This window comes from Paroedura picta, chromosome 13 (assembly GCF_049243985.1).
Source record: "Paroedura picta isolate Pp20150507F chromosome 13, Ppicta_v3.0, whole genome shotgun sequence".
Classification (NCBI taxonomy): domain Eukaryota; kingdom Metazoa; phylum Chordata; class Lepidosauria; order Squamata; family Gekkonidae; genus Paroedura; species Paroedura picta.
The window spans coordinates 3377104-3391527 of NC_135381.1; the positions used below are offsets into that span (position 1 = coordinate 3377104).

The 14424-nt window shown below is 46.0% G+C and overlaps 2 protein-coding genes across 2 annotated transcripts; one reads left to right on the top strand and one right to left on the bottom strand.

Annotated features, from left to right (window-relative positions):
- Positions 1 to 59: 59 nt before the first annotated feature.
- On the bottom strand, positions 60 to 2999 carry LOC143822915 (uncharacterized). Its single transcript, XM_077308624.1, has 2 exons — positions 2402 to 2999; positions 60 to 1046 (listed from the first exon to the last, which is right to left on the bottom strand). Exons 1-2 carry the CDS (start codon positions 2537 to 2539, stop codon positions 486 to 488), a joined length of 699 nt encoding a protein of 232 aa, XP_077164739.1. The 5' UTR covers positions 2540 to 2999; the 3' UTR covers positions 60 to 485.
- Positions 3000 to 4630: 1631 nt separating this feature from the next.
- Positions 4631 to 13709, top strand: TCTN2 (tectonic family member 2). The gene is made up of 18 exons (XM_077308619.1): positions 4631 to 4780; positions 5660 to 5764; positions 6031 to 6104; positions 6479 to 6689; positions 7119 to 7219; positions 7630 to 7826; positions 8283 to 8406; positions 8520 to 8652; positions 8847 to 8912; positions 9004 to 9108; positions 9536 to 9613; positions 9898 to 9972; positions 10616 to 10727; positions 10989 to 11092; positions 11428 to 11584; positions 12182 to 12307; positions 12828 to 12916; positions 13435 to 13709. Exons 1-18 carry the CDS (start codon positions 4711 to 4713, stop codon positions 13548 to 13550), a joined length of 2043 nt encoding a protein of 680 aa, XP_077164734.1. The 5' UTR covers positions 4631 to 4710; the 3' UTR covers positions 13551 to 13709.
- The last annotated feature ends 715 nt before the right edge of the window (positions 13710 to 14424 follow it).

Below are 14424 nucleotides of genomic sequence, written 5' to 3' on the forward strand. Positions count from 1 at the left end.
ATTAGAGCTGATCACCAGGTGGCAGAGATCTGCTTATCTGGATAAAATGGCCACTTAAAAAAATTATTAAAGCTTTTATTTTTTGGGGGGGGGGGAGAAGGACAAAGATAAAATCTAACATAAGCTACAATAAAAAATAGTAAAGAAGACAGAAAAAATTAGAAAAGAAATATAAAGAAGCTTCCGATTTTCTCCACAGCAAATATATGTACATGTGTGTGAAATTACAAAATGGCCGCCTTAGAAGGTGGACTCGATGGCAGGGGTGGCCAAACGGTGGCCCTCCAGGTGTCCATGGACTATAATTCCCATGAACCCCACCGTCCTCAGGCTCCACCCCCAGAATTTCCAGGTATTTCCCAACCTGCCCCTGGCAAGCCAAGGAGACCACCATCTCCCGATGATTCTTTTTCTTAAATAGGAGTTGTTTTGTTACTCTAAAAAGCCTATTTCTTGGGGGGGGGGGTGATCTCCTGTGAGGCAAATCAATGGTCCAGGTGGAGTGAAGCCCCCTCTGCGGTTATGGCTTTGTGGCATACACGCCTGTCAGTGAACAACTGCCCCGTTTTGCAGTCTTCTTTCCGACAAGTGCCGGAGGGTCGCTTAGGAGGACAGAACGGCCTCAAAGTTACCTCAAATTCCCCCTTTTTCTGTGTTGTGAACTCTTTCGAGAGGGTAGCCTTGGCTTTCCTCGGTGAGCTAAAAGCATGAAAGAGTCCACTTGCCCCAGGCACTGAATTCACTTTGCAGAGCTTCGAAGTCCTGCTCGCAGGGAGCTCTTGGGTGACGACGGAAGGAACACCAACTGCTGCTTTGGGACCGGGCTTTGCTCCTGCACTCTTCCAGCCGCTGTCACTGGAAGCGAGAGAAGAAAATTTGATGCTGGAGGAGATCCTTTGGGAGCCTCTTTCCGTGGCCAGGGAGGATCCTCTTCTGACCGAGAGGGCGGGGGCCAGCCGCTTTTTCATCAGGAGGCTAAACTGCCTCTTCTCTTCGTTGAGTTGCCTCAACCGGGTCAGCTTCTGGTGTTCCAGCTTCTTTACCGTCTGGGAAAACACAGAACAGCATGTTTTTAAAAAGGTTTCAGGCTAAAAATTCATTCATTCATTCATTTATTCATTCCATTTTTATACGGCTCTTCCTTATAGCTTACATTTAAAAGAAGAAGAGCTAGTTTTATATACCTGCTTTTCACTTCCCTAGGGAGTCCCAAAGCAGCTTATAATCGCCAATCCCTCCTTCTCCCCACAACAGGCACCCTGTGAGGTAGGTGGGGCTGAAAGAACTCTGACAGAACTGCTCTGCAAGAACAGCCTTAAGAGAACTGTGATTAGCCCAAGGTCAACCAGCTTGTTGTATTGGAGGGGGAGTGGGGAATCAAACCCGGTTCACCAGATTAGAGTCCACTGCTCTTAACCACTACAGCAAGCTGGCTTTCCCTGGATTTTTCTGTAGGTTTGCCAGCCTCTCGTCTAGGCTGTTGAAATCCTTTGCTAACTCATGTCTGCCAGAATGATCTGATCCCCTCAAACTCTCACTGGTCTTAAGATGCTCCTGGACTTGAATCTGTTTTACTGCACGGCTCCCCTCGTAAACTTTTCTAACAATGGATCTTTTCAAAGAGCCTTTCTCATATGTTTCCGCAGCCAGTTGCTAACGGAATGTTTGTGTCAGATTTCATGCGCTGTTCCAGGCACAACTATTTTAGCAACCGACTGCTAATGAATTTTGTTTGCCTTTTGGCACAAAACTGCTTGTGTCCATCAGCAAAGCGGGATGTCACCTGCTTTCTCCCGTTTTCACCTCTTCTTTGGGCTTCTGAATAATTTGTCCAGTGCTATTTAAAATGCCTCCAGCCCTTCTCCATACTGTGCATAGAGATTAAGACCTTGCCCTGATCTTGCCTTCAGGCTCTGGGATTCACAAGTTTAGTGCCTCTGAACATGGAGGCTCCTTTCGGTAGCCACAGCTAGTAGCTTCTCACAGCCCCTCTCCTCCATGAATCTGTCTAATCCCCTTTTAAATCTGTCCTTTCCAGTGGCCACCATTTCATCCTCTGGCAGCAGGTTCCACATTTCAAACTCTCTGTGTGCTGGTTGTTAATGAGGTGGTTTCCATCGATTCCCTGAACGCCACAGGGAATCCCCTTCTGTAACGTTGAAAGGAGGCCTAAGTATTTCTGACGATTCCTTGAGCATCCTTGATTCCGTGTCTGGCCAACTAGCTCCCCCTCAGTAACCCTAGACAAACGATTAGAAGCAAAGCTCTGAAAGCCAATCAACCCAATGGGATGAATTATTTGCTAGGCCATCTCCTGTTACCATTGCTCTTTGTGCCATGCTGCAGCAGGGTCACCTGTGATTCCGCTGCGGGGTTCTTCTGCAAAAACCGGTCCGCTTACCATGGTGAGGTTCTTCTGCTCCTTGAGAAACGTATTCTGAACCCTTTGCGGCGCTGCCATCAAGTCGGAAAGGCAGAGCGAATAAAAAGGGTCGTTCTTGTATAAGAACGACAAGCAGATCCTGGCATCGGCATCCATGGTACTCCCTCTGTTTCTCTTTGTGCCGCTGTGAAAGTGGCATAAAACTTCACAAAGCTAGCGGAGCCAGCACATTCCTGCTCTGAGAACGGGGCGGAAAGACTGGCCTTTGGAGTCGCTGAATGGACTCGATGTAATTGCTTGGCAGATGAGCAAAGCCGAGCTCCCTTGTAGAGGGGCGAGATGCGGCTTCGCTGGTTTAAACCGACAGAGTGGATCACTTTCAGCCGGCGCTGCATCAGCTAAACATTGACCTGGTCTCCTCAGAGGGCCTAGAATATCTCAGGAACAAAACCCACAAAGGCTGCGAGGCATGAAAATCCACAGTTTGAGCTTTTCCGCGCTTGTGAATTTCATCTCTTGTTCTGCATTGCTGGTGCTGGACACTGAAGAAGCAAATCAAATAGGATGGAATTTGCCACTTGTCCGGATCCCTAGGCAACGTCCTGCTGCGGGCAGATATAAAAGCTGCGAGGTGGTCTAAATTCCTGCCCGGGGAAGAGCGGCTGGCAAGGAGAGCACACATTTCCTGGATATATATTTAACTAACTTTTATGTACAGGCTCCTTTGCTCTAGCTGGAGGTTAGTTTGGGTCTGTGACCCTGTGACCACTTTCATCAACATACCACAGTTTGCTCTGCAGAGGGTAATAGTACTGTCTGTCATGGTTGAGCAGCCAGGAAGCCATGAAGTGCTATTCAAGGCATCAGCTTTGGTGTGCCGGCACATTTCCAGGAAGCCCGGGTTCATCAAACCTCTATTTTTCAACCCCAACATTAAATGTGGGTTGTTGTTTTTTTTAATCAATGGCAACTTTAAGACCAACAAAATTTAATTCTGGGTATAATCTTTTAAATTCGTTTTAAAGGACTTGTTCTGTTGCTTCAGACCAACACAGCTGCCCACATGAATCTCTCTTCATGTTTTTCTAGTATTCCTTGAAGTAAAAGAACAACCATCTCTGGCTACGACCGAGTAAATGAATGCAGGAGGCAGAGTGGAGCTTTCAGAGGGGAGGCGGTATTGCTTAATGAACCTTGGCACAAGGATGTACGGCGATTTTGGCAAGGGCCTTTCAAGGCGAATGAGAAGCAGGGGTAACTGCCGTGCCTACCTCTGCAGAGTCTTTCTCGGTCTTTTGCCCTTCCAAGTACGACTCCTGCTTAGCTTCTGAGATCTGACAAGAGTTGGCAGGACCATGCTGTCTTCCCTCCTGTGGTAGAAGGACAGGAGTCTTGTATTCATCTGTGTATATTCTTTCTATATTAATCATATTTTAATCGATATAGGAACAGTTTATAATCTCGACATTTTGGAGGCTGGGATTGGCACCTGGAGAGCTGCAAAACAAGGATTGTGACTGAGACTGTAAGAATATGATGCTGAGTCTTATCATTATTAGAAGACAGTGGCCTTGTGTGCTCTCTCCAGCAATCTTCTTGGGAAAATAATTTGCACCCGTTGTAGGGCTGGGGCATATGGGCTGTCCAAGCCAAGTTCCCCATATATCTTGGGGTAGCAAAGTTCCAACCCCACCAGAGGATCTTTGCATCACTTTTGAAAGAAGAGGATGGCACCCCAAAAAAAGGGCACCTGATTACCCTAAAAGAGCTCCTCCTGCAGGTGGGGAGTTAAGAATCCACTCTAGCTTACGGTGGGACAATGAGAGAGGGTGGGGAGTCCGTCAGTGTTTCTGCGCCGCGATTGGTTGGAAACGACGCCTCTCCCGACAAACGCAGCAGCCAGCCAACCCGAAGGAGCGCTTTTATGCATGTTGACCAATTGGGTTTCGCTTACTCCTCTCGGAGCCGCCCTGCAGAGAGGCATTCTGGGAGTTGTAGGAGAACGTGGGAGCACCGCCTTTGTCGCCTGTACCACTAAAACAGCAGGGGGGGTTATGCTAATTTTGTCATCTTGCATAACTCCCCCCCCAGAAAACAGAACACCTCCCAATTTTAAACGTGATTATAAGTGGAGCAGAACACCCCGAGCTTGTTTTTCAAGCTTACCTTTTTGCTCCTGGAGTTGGCAACTTTCCTTGGCTCCTGCTCCCCCCCTCCAGCCGCCGTTTCCATAGCAACCGAGAGGCTGTTGTCAAGATGGCGGCGGCGGCGCCCGTCGCGAGGCCCTTCCCGCCCTGCAGCGCCTGTTAGCGGCGCCCTGCCCGGCTATGGTCTCGCGGGGTCTGCTGTGGGGGCTGCTGGTGCTCTCTGGGGCGCGGGCCCAGAGTGAGGGTCCCGGTGGGTGACGACGGGCCACACAGCTGCCCCTTTCTCGCTTCCCGTGCTTTTCATAACCGTGGGACAGGCAGAAATCCAACAGGCGCGTCCCCATGCCTGGAAGAGCTCCGCCTGTTGTATTCCTGCCTGTTGCATTGCTCTCTGACAGAAACTGATTGTCGTTTCCGCTTCGTGGGAGAGACATCCACCCCCCCCCCGGTGCCTTTAAGAACCACGGAGAATAGGCAGAAATCCAATAGGTGAAGCTCCCCTGGCCTTGCATCTCCACGTGGGGCTCAAGGAGTAAGAGCCCTGCCAGGGAGGGGAAAGATTATGATACTATGGCTATTCCAACCAAAATTGCCTCTTGTTTTGTATCTGCAGTGCTCCTGGACTGCCTAAGGAGGTGGGGTCTTCAGGCAGCAGCTGGACAGATCCTCATCACGGTTGCTTTAGGCTGAACCCAATTTGAGCATGGGGGTCGACTAGATGCCTCCTTTCTATGGCTCCTTTCAGCTCCATGGTTCTATGGGCATGTAAACAATTGAGTGAAAGATGCATGGGTGGGCTTCATTTTTGGTTAGCTTAGAGGGAAATAATGATTTGGGGCATTTTTGGATAGAACATAGGCCATTCCAGAAGGAAGGATGGCGCTTGTGATTCAAATCCTGGTTGCCGTTCCAAAAATTCTGCACAATTCCCCATTTCAGGTGCACATGACGGAGCTGAATGTCATGGCCCTCGCATCTTCTATCAATCTGCTTTGGGTCGTTACATGTTGCACTCTGTCGGCACATTGCAATTATACACCCTGGGCATTATTGGACATAACTCTTGAGGCCAAAATATGCTTTGTATGTCCAGCAGTGCATGTTTGAAACTTAATACCCGTTCTTTCAGGTTTCAAGCCTTCGCTTATCTACATGTCTGGTCCCATGGTCACCGCCTCATTGGTGGGCAGCTCTGCAGATGTTTTCTCTCTTTCTGTAGCAGACAATGAAACAGGTAAGACTGCTTAGAAACCATTCTTTCAAAATTTCATACTGTTAAATACGGACAGAGCTTCAGTTATTGGCCCTCTCACGCAATCTCCAGCGCCTATTCTGGTCCTCCAGAAACCCACCGGACTCAGCAGTTAAGTAGGGCTGGGGCCATCCGATGGCAGCGATAGAATCCTTCCCTGATGTCCAGATCTCATAGTTACGACTCGGGGGGGGAGGCGTGAGAGGAAAGAGCGGAATTAAAAGCATTTGATCTTTGCTTTCCTTTAGGAATGTTACCTCTTGAAGACTGCAGTGGAAGAAACAGGACTGGGGATTGGAGCTTGAACGTCACCTCTCAAGGGGTTAGCAAAATAAGCCAAATATGCTTTGTGTTTTTCTGAAAGTCCCCCCTCTGACCCAAAGTAGACAGGGACCCCTTTGTTCTTCTAAGACATTTCTGAGCCGTGGGATCTACCGATGGATGGCTGCCTTGAAGGACCACCTACTTCCCCTATGAATTTAGCCAACTATTCCGGTCATCTTTGGGTGCCTCTCCCGTTGGAGGCTAGATGGGTGGCCGCATCCTGGGGGTCTTCCTCACAGTGCTGAAACTTTGCGTTAACAGATGGTGGGAGAAACACTGGTTGGTCCCAAAGGTCGTTTCCAACAAAGCAGTGCGGAAACTCGCGTGATGCTTCATAAATGCCTAACCTGCCGTCAAACGGTTTTCTTTCAGAATGTTTCCAGAGTGACTGTGCTTTTGACCCGGAACCTGCAGCTCTGCACTGCTAACCGCACTGGCTGCTGCACAGAGGTCCTCTGTTTGGTCACTGCTCTGCAGGTTTCCGCATGTCAAGACTCCACAGTGGTGGCTATTCTGTTAATCCAAGCAGAGATCTATGCCAACACGTCCTCCGGGAATGGGACAGGAAAGGTGGAAACGTTTGGTACTTGAGCTTTAATTGGGCTTGTTTGCAGAGTTTCTGGGAGTGGGTTTTCAGACCAGATGTTCCTTATAAGGATAAGAGCAAGCTCCTAACGCCCCTTTTCTCCCCCTTCTGCATGCCCTTGGCATGCCCATGAGTTATCTGCCTCAGAGCATCAATCCATCAAAATCAGTATTGTCTGCTCAGACTGGCAACAGCTCCCGAGGGTCTTAGGCAGAGGCCTTTCAAATTACCTCCTACCTGGCCCTTTTAGCTGGATGTGCCAAGGATTGAACCTGGGACCCTCTGCATGCCAGGCAGAGACATTACCACTGAGCCACGGCCTCTCCCACTCCTCTCCCCTTGTTCCACGTTGCTTCATAGGCTAACTGGATCAACCACAAGTTAGGGGATTTCAGTCCCTAAGTCCTTCTTTTCTTTGTGAACCAGATAATGCAACGGTCATCCCCAATCAAGTGTATCAGCCGTTGGGCTCCTGCCCTTGCAACCTGACCGCCGGTGCCTGCGATATCCGTTGCTGCTGTGACCAGGTATTAATTCTATGCTTAGGGTATAAAGCACCTCTTATAAATTTTATTATTATTTTTAAACGTAAGCCTCCTTAAGGGAAAATCTACTCAAATGTTCATGATTAATTAGAAAACTGTGCCATGTCCTTTGCCAGCTCTGCCTTTGGGTAAGGAACAAAGCACTTTAATACAGGTGAAGGTCGTAAAACATTCATACTATGCCCAAATAAACTGGTATCTGGAAATGTGTAAAACTGCCAAGTGTGGGGCAAGGAAAGCCGCATCCCAAATTTCCTGCCCGCTTTGGTCTTTATTAAGAAGGATGTGTTGGCGTTGTTCCTAACGCATCACATTCTTTTGAGATTGGCAACAGATTCTGGTCAGTTCCGTTGTGTAACTAATTCCTTTGTGCGTGTGTTTTCCTTTTAAAGGAATGTACCCCAGAGATGAAACGGTTGTTCAACGGATCATGTTTTGGTGGTGTATTTGGTGGGGATGTCAACCCACCGTTTGACCAGCTGTGCTCTGCCCAAACTGGGATTCTCACTCCGGACTGGTTCCCCTTCTTATGCGTGCAGTCTTCCCTGGACAATACCCCTTTCCTGGGTTATTTTTACCACGGTTCTACGTAAGTATGGAAGCTCATCTGGGACAAGAGTGAGAGTGTGTGGTTTTTCATGTTAACAGTACAGCAGCAGTGTGATTCCTTCTTTCTGCTCCAGAGCTGGATCCTACCTGGGGCTCCCAATGACCTTCTAGCTAGGGTTCTTTTTTTAATGATCAGAGCAGCTTAGCTTCAGCATTTCTGTGCCATTAGCTGCTCCCGAAGGATCTACGGTGACCCCGTCTCTCCTTTTAATTTCTGCCCCCTAAGGAGTGCGTATTTCCTTCTGTTGAGTGATGAAGGATGCAAAACAGGTGTTATTTTAAAAGGAAAAAAAAAGCCTTGGGTGGGGAGGAAGAGGGATGGGAACAGCCTCGTAATTGTCTTCTCCATCTGGTAAACAGCGTCAGATGCTTTGCGGCTCCTGGATCTGTCACTCTTCATACCTTTCACTAGCATGCTTTGAAAATGTCCTTGCAGCACGCCCTCCAAAGTGTCTTCATTTAAGATCCCGCTTCAGGCCATCCCGAGGAGCCTTCATAACGGTTACAAACAAGGAGATCCGATTGTGACCATAGACAACGAGTATTTTGCAGTCCCTCAGGTAATAAGGGCCTCTTTGCATGAACAATCCCTCTGCCTCGTTGGGGGGTTGGCTTTTCATATCCATGGGAGAGGTTGCAGGGAGATAAATCCCCCAAATTGATCTATTTTCAGCTGTTCCTCTCTGGGCAGTGTGCGAATGAGGCCCCCGTTGCGTTTCTTCAGGATTTTGCCATTGAGTGCTTGGTTACTTGCAAGGAGGGGACGAACGTGCTTCCCAGTGTGGCCATAAATGACGGCGCTGGAGGTATATTGCGTCTGATGAGGAAGAGGAGCATGGCTGGGCTGCTAGGAGAGGGTTCTGGGAGACAAACGTGGCAGCAGCCAAGTTTGCATGTAGTTCCCAGTGTTGCATGTAGTTCCCAGTGTTGGAACGAGGCTTGTTCTGCTTGTTTCAGTGCAAGGCTTTTTGTTTTGCATTCCCAATTTTCTCCTTATCAGATCCCATCAATCCGTTTGTGACCTACGAGAAGAAAACAACAGACATAGGACGCTGCGTTGACAACGGTAAATACGTGGTTTATATAACAGTACATTTACCTGTATTCACAGTTGCATGCGACTGCATGCTCCATATGAACCGTATCTTGTTTTTCAGCATGTGAAAAGGTGACATTTGCGGAAGATTATACGATCATATGGGAAGGCAGGAGAATAACAGAAGTGAAGATCTCTGTCCTTTTTGGAGACATATGCCCAGAAGGTACTTTTGTATGTCTTACACATGATTTCCTTTTTCTAGCACATAAAATGTATTGCCCTGACCTGGACGGGCCAAGCTAGCTTGATCTTCTCAGACCTCAGAAGCTAAGTAAGGTCAGCCCTGGCTAGGACTTGCATGGGTTTGCTAAACAGAAGCCACCAATGGCAAACTTCCTCTGAATGTCTTCTGCCTTGAAAACTTACAGGTTTGCTATAAGTTAGCTGCAGTGTGACAATAGTTTACACAAATACACACACACATTCACTTGAAATTCAAATGTTCAATCAGTGGGGTTAAGGGATATATCAGTGCCACAAAGCACAGAGTTGACTGCATGTGTGCTGGCAGTGGGGATTGCAAAAGCAACAAAAATGGTGCCCCTCTTTTAATTAAACACCGACAGCATTTTTTTTTCTTTCCCCACCAGACACCCTGAGGCAGAAGTTCACTGTAAACTTTGTGAGCGTGAATGCGACAAGCACAGAAGAGTTCTCTGGGAATCCAGGTGAAATCTCTCCTTGGCTCGTTGAACAAAACGTTGTATTGATGGTCAGCAGTTTCCCCCTCTCCTTTTTTGTAATATCAGCATCTGTTGCCTCTTGTGCTGTTCAGGTGTTCCCTGCTGTTTTTGCCTGTTAATATGTGAACCATCCTCTTTAGTCTGAATTGGAGTCAATAATGCCCCTAGGGGGTCTTTGTGGGAATTCCCACAATCACTTTTACAGTACTGCTATTTGGAGGTGATAAACTTCTATACAATCCCTCACAATATCCTCTTTGTTGAATCAGGGTATCACATTGGAAAACCAGTCAGAGCCGCAAACCTGGATTCTCCAGTTACCACTTTAAACCTTTGGAAGCCAGGTATATTTAAATATGCTTCAGAGTTAAGTTGACTACTGCCACAACAGTTTTAATCTTTGTTTTTTTTTCTGGGTAAGGCGACAGGACATGGCTTAGCTGCAAGATATGGTTTATTGACTTTAAAATATGCTGCCTAATTTACTCATGTGACCTATGAAGAATAAAGGGGTAATCAGAACTTTCCTGCATCTTTTTCAGGCATATATTTATTGGCAAAAATTTGTGTCCTTCCTTTCTGCCCTTACAAGGGGCCGCCAAGGCGGCTCACAATTACAAACATGCATGATGAAATCCCATTTTAAAACTGTTAAAATCAACCAAGTTGAACTACATACAGAACAGAGTTTACATATGCCCAAATGTTCTTTCTCCAGTGAATCCAGAAGAGGTTAAGCTGAGTTTTTCCCAGTTTCAGATTGTTGTTCAGTTGCATTATGACCATTTGGTCACCTCAAGTGGAGCAGTAAAAGCTGAATGAATCCTCTATCAGTGTAATGGTCATATTGGATTCCTGGAACAAAAAAATATTTGGGCATCAGTATTGTGCTCGTTAGTATTTTCTTTAAATATTGTGTGTCAAACTTCAAGTTAAAGGAGAACAGGCTGAGACAAAGTTTTTCTCAAGCAGTTGTCTTTATAACAGATGGCCACGGTCTGTGCGTATCGGCGAGTCGCACTCCCATTTTGTTTGGACTGGATGCGGTTTCAGGGTGCATTTGGGAAGTTGATCTCAAAGAGAACTGCAGTCAGTTAAGGTGAGCCATGGCAATTCCTCTTGCCGAGTTTGAGACATATTGGAAAGGAGGTCAGAGCTCTGGTCCCTAGGACTGTCGGTAAGAGATCTAACCCCTTAATTAGGAAGTAGCAAAAGGTTCCTTCCTCTCTTGCATTTTACTTAGGACCAAAACAGACAAGACGCTGCAGGTGGCATCACCCTGCCAACGGTATAATTTCACAGAAAGTCTTTCTTTGTGGTGTTCCCCAGAGTCCAGTTGTAACACAGTCACCTTTTGCAGGGAGAATGTCGCCGACAGTCTGAAATCCTTGGTGGAAGTGAACCTGGTTGGGAAAAGAGGCAATTCCAATTCCAGCATCCCAGATGACTGGGTGGAAATCATTCGTGAGTAGCAGCACTTCCTAGCCTCAATTGCTAGAACTGAAGTCAAAAAGAGCAAAAGTTCAGGAGCACCTTAAAGGCTCACAAAATTTGTAGCAGGGGATGAGTTCACATCTTCAGCCATGACTCATGAAAACTCATCCCCTGCCACAAATTTTGTGAGTCTTTAAATTGCTCCCAGGCTCTCACTCTTTTCTACTGCTAAATGTTGTCTAACATGGCTACTCATCTTGAATTGGTGTACCCCACCATGTTTCTTTTGTAAGAAGAGGATTAGCTACTAAGGTTGACTTCTGATTCCATGAGTTTCTCAGAGTAACATTCTCCCCTTTCCACAGGCTTAGATGCATTTGACCCTAGTTCAAACACGAGTGTTGGGATCTTAAAAGGTCTGTGCCCAGGAGTTCCTGCTCACTTGAATATCCGCATTCTCACCGCTGACGTGGGCGCGGTAGAAGGAATTCCACAACAGGAGATCCTGGGGGTACAAGTCAGGTATGGCGGTTTCACATCAGATAGTAATAATGTTAGACCAAGTTGCTGTTGTGACTTGCCTATTGCAAAGTGGGCTTTGATCTACAAAAGCTTACCCTGAAGTGAAACAGTCACCTGTTGGAAAGCAATTTCCATATGTTACCACGTTGCTTGGCCTGTTACTACCAGGATTGCATTTGTGCATTGAAAAACCTCCGTACCAAGAACAGCTAAATGATGCTTATTTTCCTCTGGCTAGTTGGAGGGATAAGGAACTGTATGAGACATTAATACTTTTGGCCTCCAACCACTAGAAATCTTACTCAGAACCTGCCAGCGTCTTCTTGGATTTAATCAGGGCTTGTCCATGCACTTCAGAGGCTACCTTTCCACCCATAACAGCTAGAATCACGTGTTGTAAAGACTTTGTGACTATTGGGCGAAGGGAAAACTCTTTGAAATCTTCTGCATTTCCAAGCAGGATCCATCTTTGATCCAGCTGAGAATAAATTATCATCTTTTATGGATAAGCCAGTGATACCATGAGAATACAGTAATCAGCCACTGGTTGAGGTTTCCTTTTTAAAATAATACCATTTGTCCCCCTCCATACTTCAGTTTTTCAACAGTCACTTGGCAAGTTCAGTGTCCACTTACCTGTGAAGATAAAGTTGGCTTCCTTCCTATCTCAGCTGCAGTCCAGTTCATCAAAATACCGGCACAGCCCCCCGTTCCAAAGACAAGGTAACTGCCGGATGCAGGTAGAATACCTCTGTTATAAAGATGTGTTGCTAATGGCAAAAATGAAAAGGTGGTTTTGGTTGGCTGGAAAAACAAGTGGGGGGTGAGCAGATGGGGACAATGTCAGCATTACTGGCATGAGAACCAGTGTGATGGAGTGGCAAGGCTTTGAGAGACCCAAGTCTGAATCTCTGCTCCACCATGAAAAGTAAAATCAGAGTCCAGTAGCACCTTTAATACCAACAAAGGTTTATCTTAAAGGTGCTACTGGACTCTGATTTTATTGTGCTACTTTAGACTAACACGGCTACTCATTTGAATCTACCACCATGAAAAGGTGCATCAGTCATGCTCCGAAGGGGAGAATGTTGCAATCTACTCTGTGTCCCCATTGAGGAGAAGAGGTGGTGCATATGAAGTCGATAAGAAAATGAAATTACCAAGCTCTTGAATCCCATCACTCTTTGTTGTTCTGGTGCTGAAATTCCAGTCTGTTATTAAGACTTAGTTTCGAACTCTGCAGGTTTCAGATTAACTACACAGAATTTGACTGCAGGAGAAATGATGTTTGCTGGCCAGAGCTCTTTTATCCTCTAACACGCTTCTACACAGGTAAGAAGGAAAATAATAAGAACTAATGAAAGAGAGCTCTTGCCAAGGGGGCAGAGCACTTAGGCTGCTTGAAGAATAAAATAATTTATGAAGTGAGGATGGAGAGGCAGCCCCCTAAACATCAGACCACTGGGACTTTCCCCAGTGGCCTTCACAGCTAAAATTCTGCATCACAATGATCCAAATGAGTCTTCTGTATTTGTATGGAGAATAACCCTGAATCCCAGTTCTTAGAGGGCACATCGTTCCCCTCCTGTGGACCTCCTTGGCATTCAGTTGGGCATTGTAGGAAACAAGATGCTGGCCTGTTGTTGTTGGTTTGATACTACAGGACTAATCTCATGGACTTAGGCAAGGGTCTTTCACATACCTGACCTTAATAGTTGGAGATAATGACTGAACTTGGAAACTTGGGCATGAAAAGCTGATGCGGCACCACTGAGCCACAGCCCTTCTCCTAAATCACATCATGGAACCTAAGTGCCACGCTGCTAATCTCTGTTTCAAACTCTCGTCAGGTGAACCCTACTCGCAGTCTCTGGTCAAAGGCTTGGTGCTGGTGTTCTTCATCTTAATCGCTGTCCTGCTGAGTGACCCTTGGAGAAGAATCTGCGATGTGTGGAATAAAAAATAACGCTTCAGCATAAAAAGCACTGTTTTGATACTGGTTTTTTTAAAGAAGTCTTTTGAATAAGCGGTACTGAATTTGTAAGCAGAGAGAATTTATATAGTTTTATGTCTTTTTTATAAGTTCAAATCACTGTGAAATAAAAATGTTATGTATTTAAATGTCTCAGTCTTTGTGATAGTACACTTTTTTTTGTGTATTCAAGGAAGATCCAGAAAAATGGGGGTGGGTCGGGAGCGGGTTCAGACAACCGTATCGCCCAATTCTTTTTTTTCCCCCTTTAGACTTCTCATATGGATCTTAAGTGACTTGTAAGTAACCACTGCACTACTTATTTTATTCTGCAGTGTTCTTAATTGTGATTTTATGGATTTTTTTTAGTACGACTTTTAACCTTCTACTGGCTTACTGTTTTTTTAAAAAATGTTTTGAGGCCTTTGATTACTATTTTTACAATGTTTTATTTGTACTTTAAGATGTCCAGATGGTTTCTTGAGTAGAAAGCTGACAGTGATCTAAAATAAAAACAAATTGTATTTAACACATTGAAGCACTCACCCACAGATATGGCACATTTGAACTGGTTGAGGGATTTGGGCATGCAGGATTGCATACAGATTACTTGAATACGGATTTCTTCTCATCTTCACAGGCCTGGTTCATACATGCAGGAGAATGAAATTGTAGGCTCCCAAACTGCTAGCTTGGAGTGCCCTACTTAAGGGGGATAGTGTGTGGGGGGGTTATTATGGAATTCCCAATGTTTAAAACTCCCAGCAGACAGGAAAAAAAAAACAGCACAGCAAGCAAAGTAGGTGTGTAGCAGGGTAGAACCTTTTAAACCTGTTTTGCTAGCTTTCTCGCTTCAGGGAATTTGCTG

What these genes read in the sequence shown, in the direction of transcription:
- LOC143822915 (XM_077308624.1), bottom strand. Translation starts at nt 2,539, where the DNA reads ATGGATGCCGATGCCAGGATCTGCTTGTCGTTCTTATACAAGAACGAC. An exon ending in AGCAGAAGAACCTCACCATG is followed by an intron (nt 1,047 to 2,401) that starts GTAAGCGGACCG and finishes GTGTTTTCCCAG; the next exon opens with ACGGTAAAGAAGCTGGAACA.
- TCTN2 (XM_077308619.1), top strand. Translation starts at nt 4,711, where the DNA reads ATGGTCTCGCGGGGTCTGCTGTGGGGGCTGCTGGTGCTCTCTGGGGCG. An exon ending in TGAACGTCACCTCTCAAGGG is followed by an intron (nt 6,105 to 6,478) that starts GTTAGCAAAATA and finishes GTTTTCTTTCAG; the next exon opens with AATGTTTCCAGAGTGACTGT. An exon ending in AGTATTTTGCAGTCCCTCAG is followed by an intron (nt 8,407 to 8,519) that starts GTAATAAGGGCC and finishes ATCTATTTTCAG; the next exon opens with CTGTTCCTCTCTGGGCAGTG.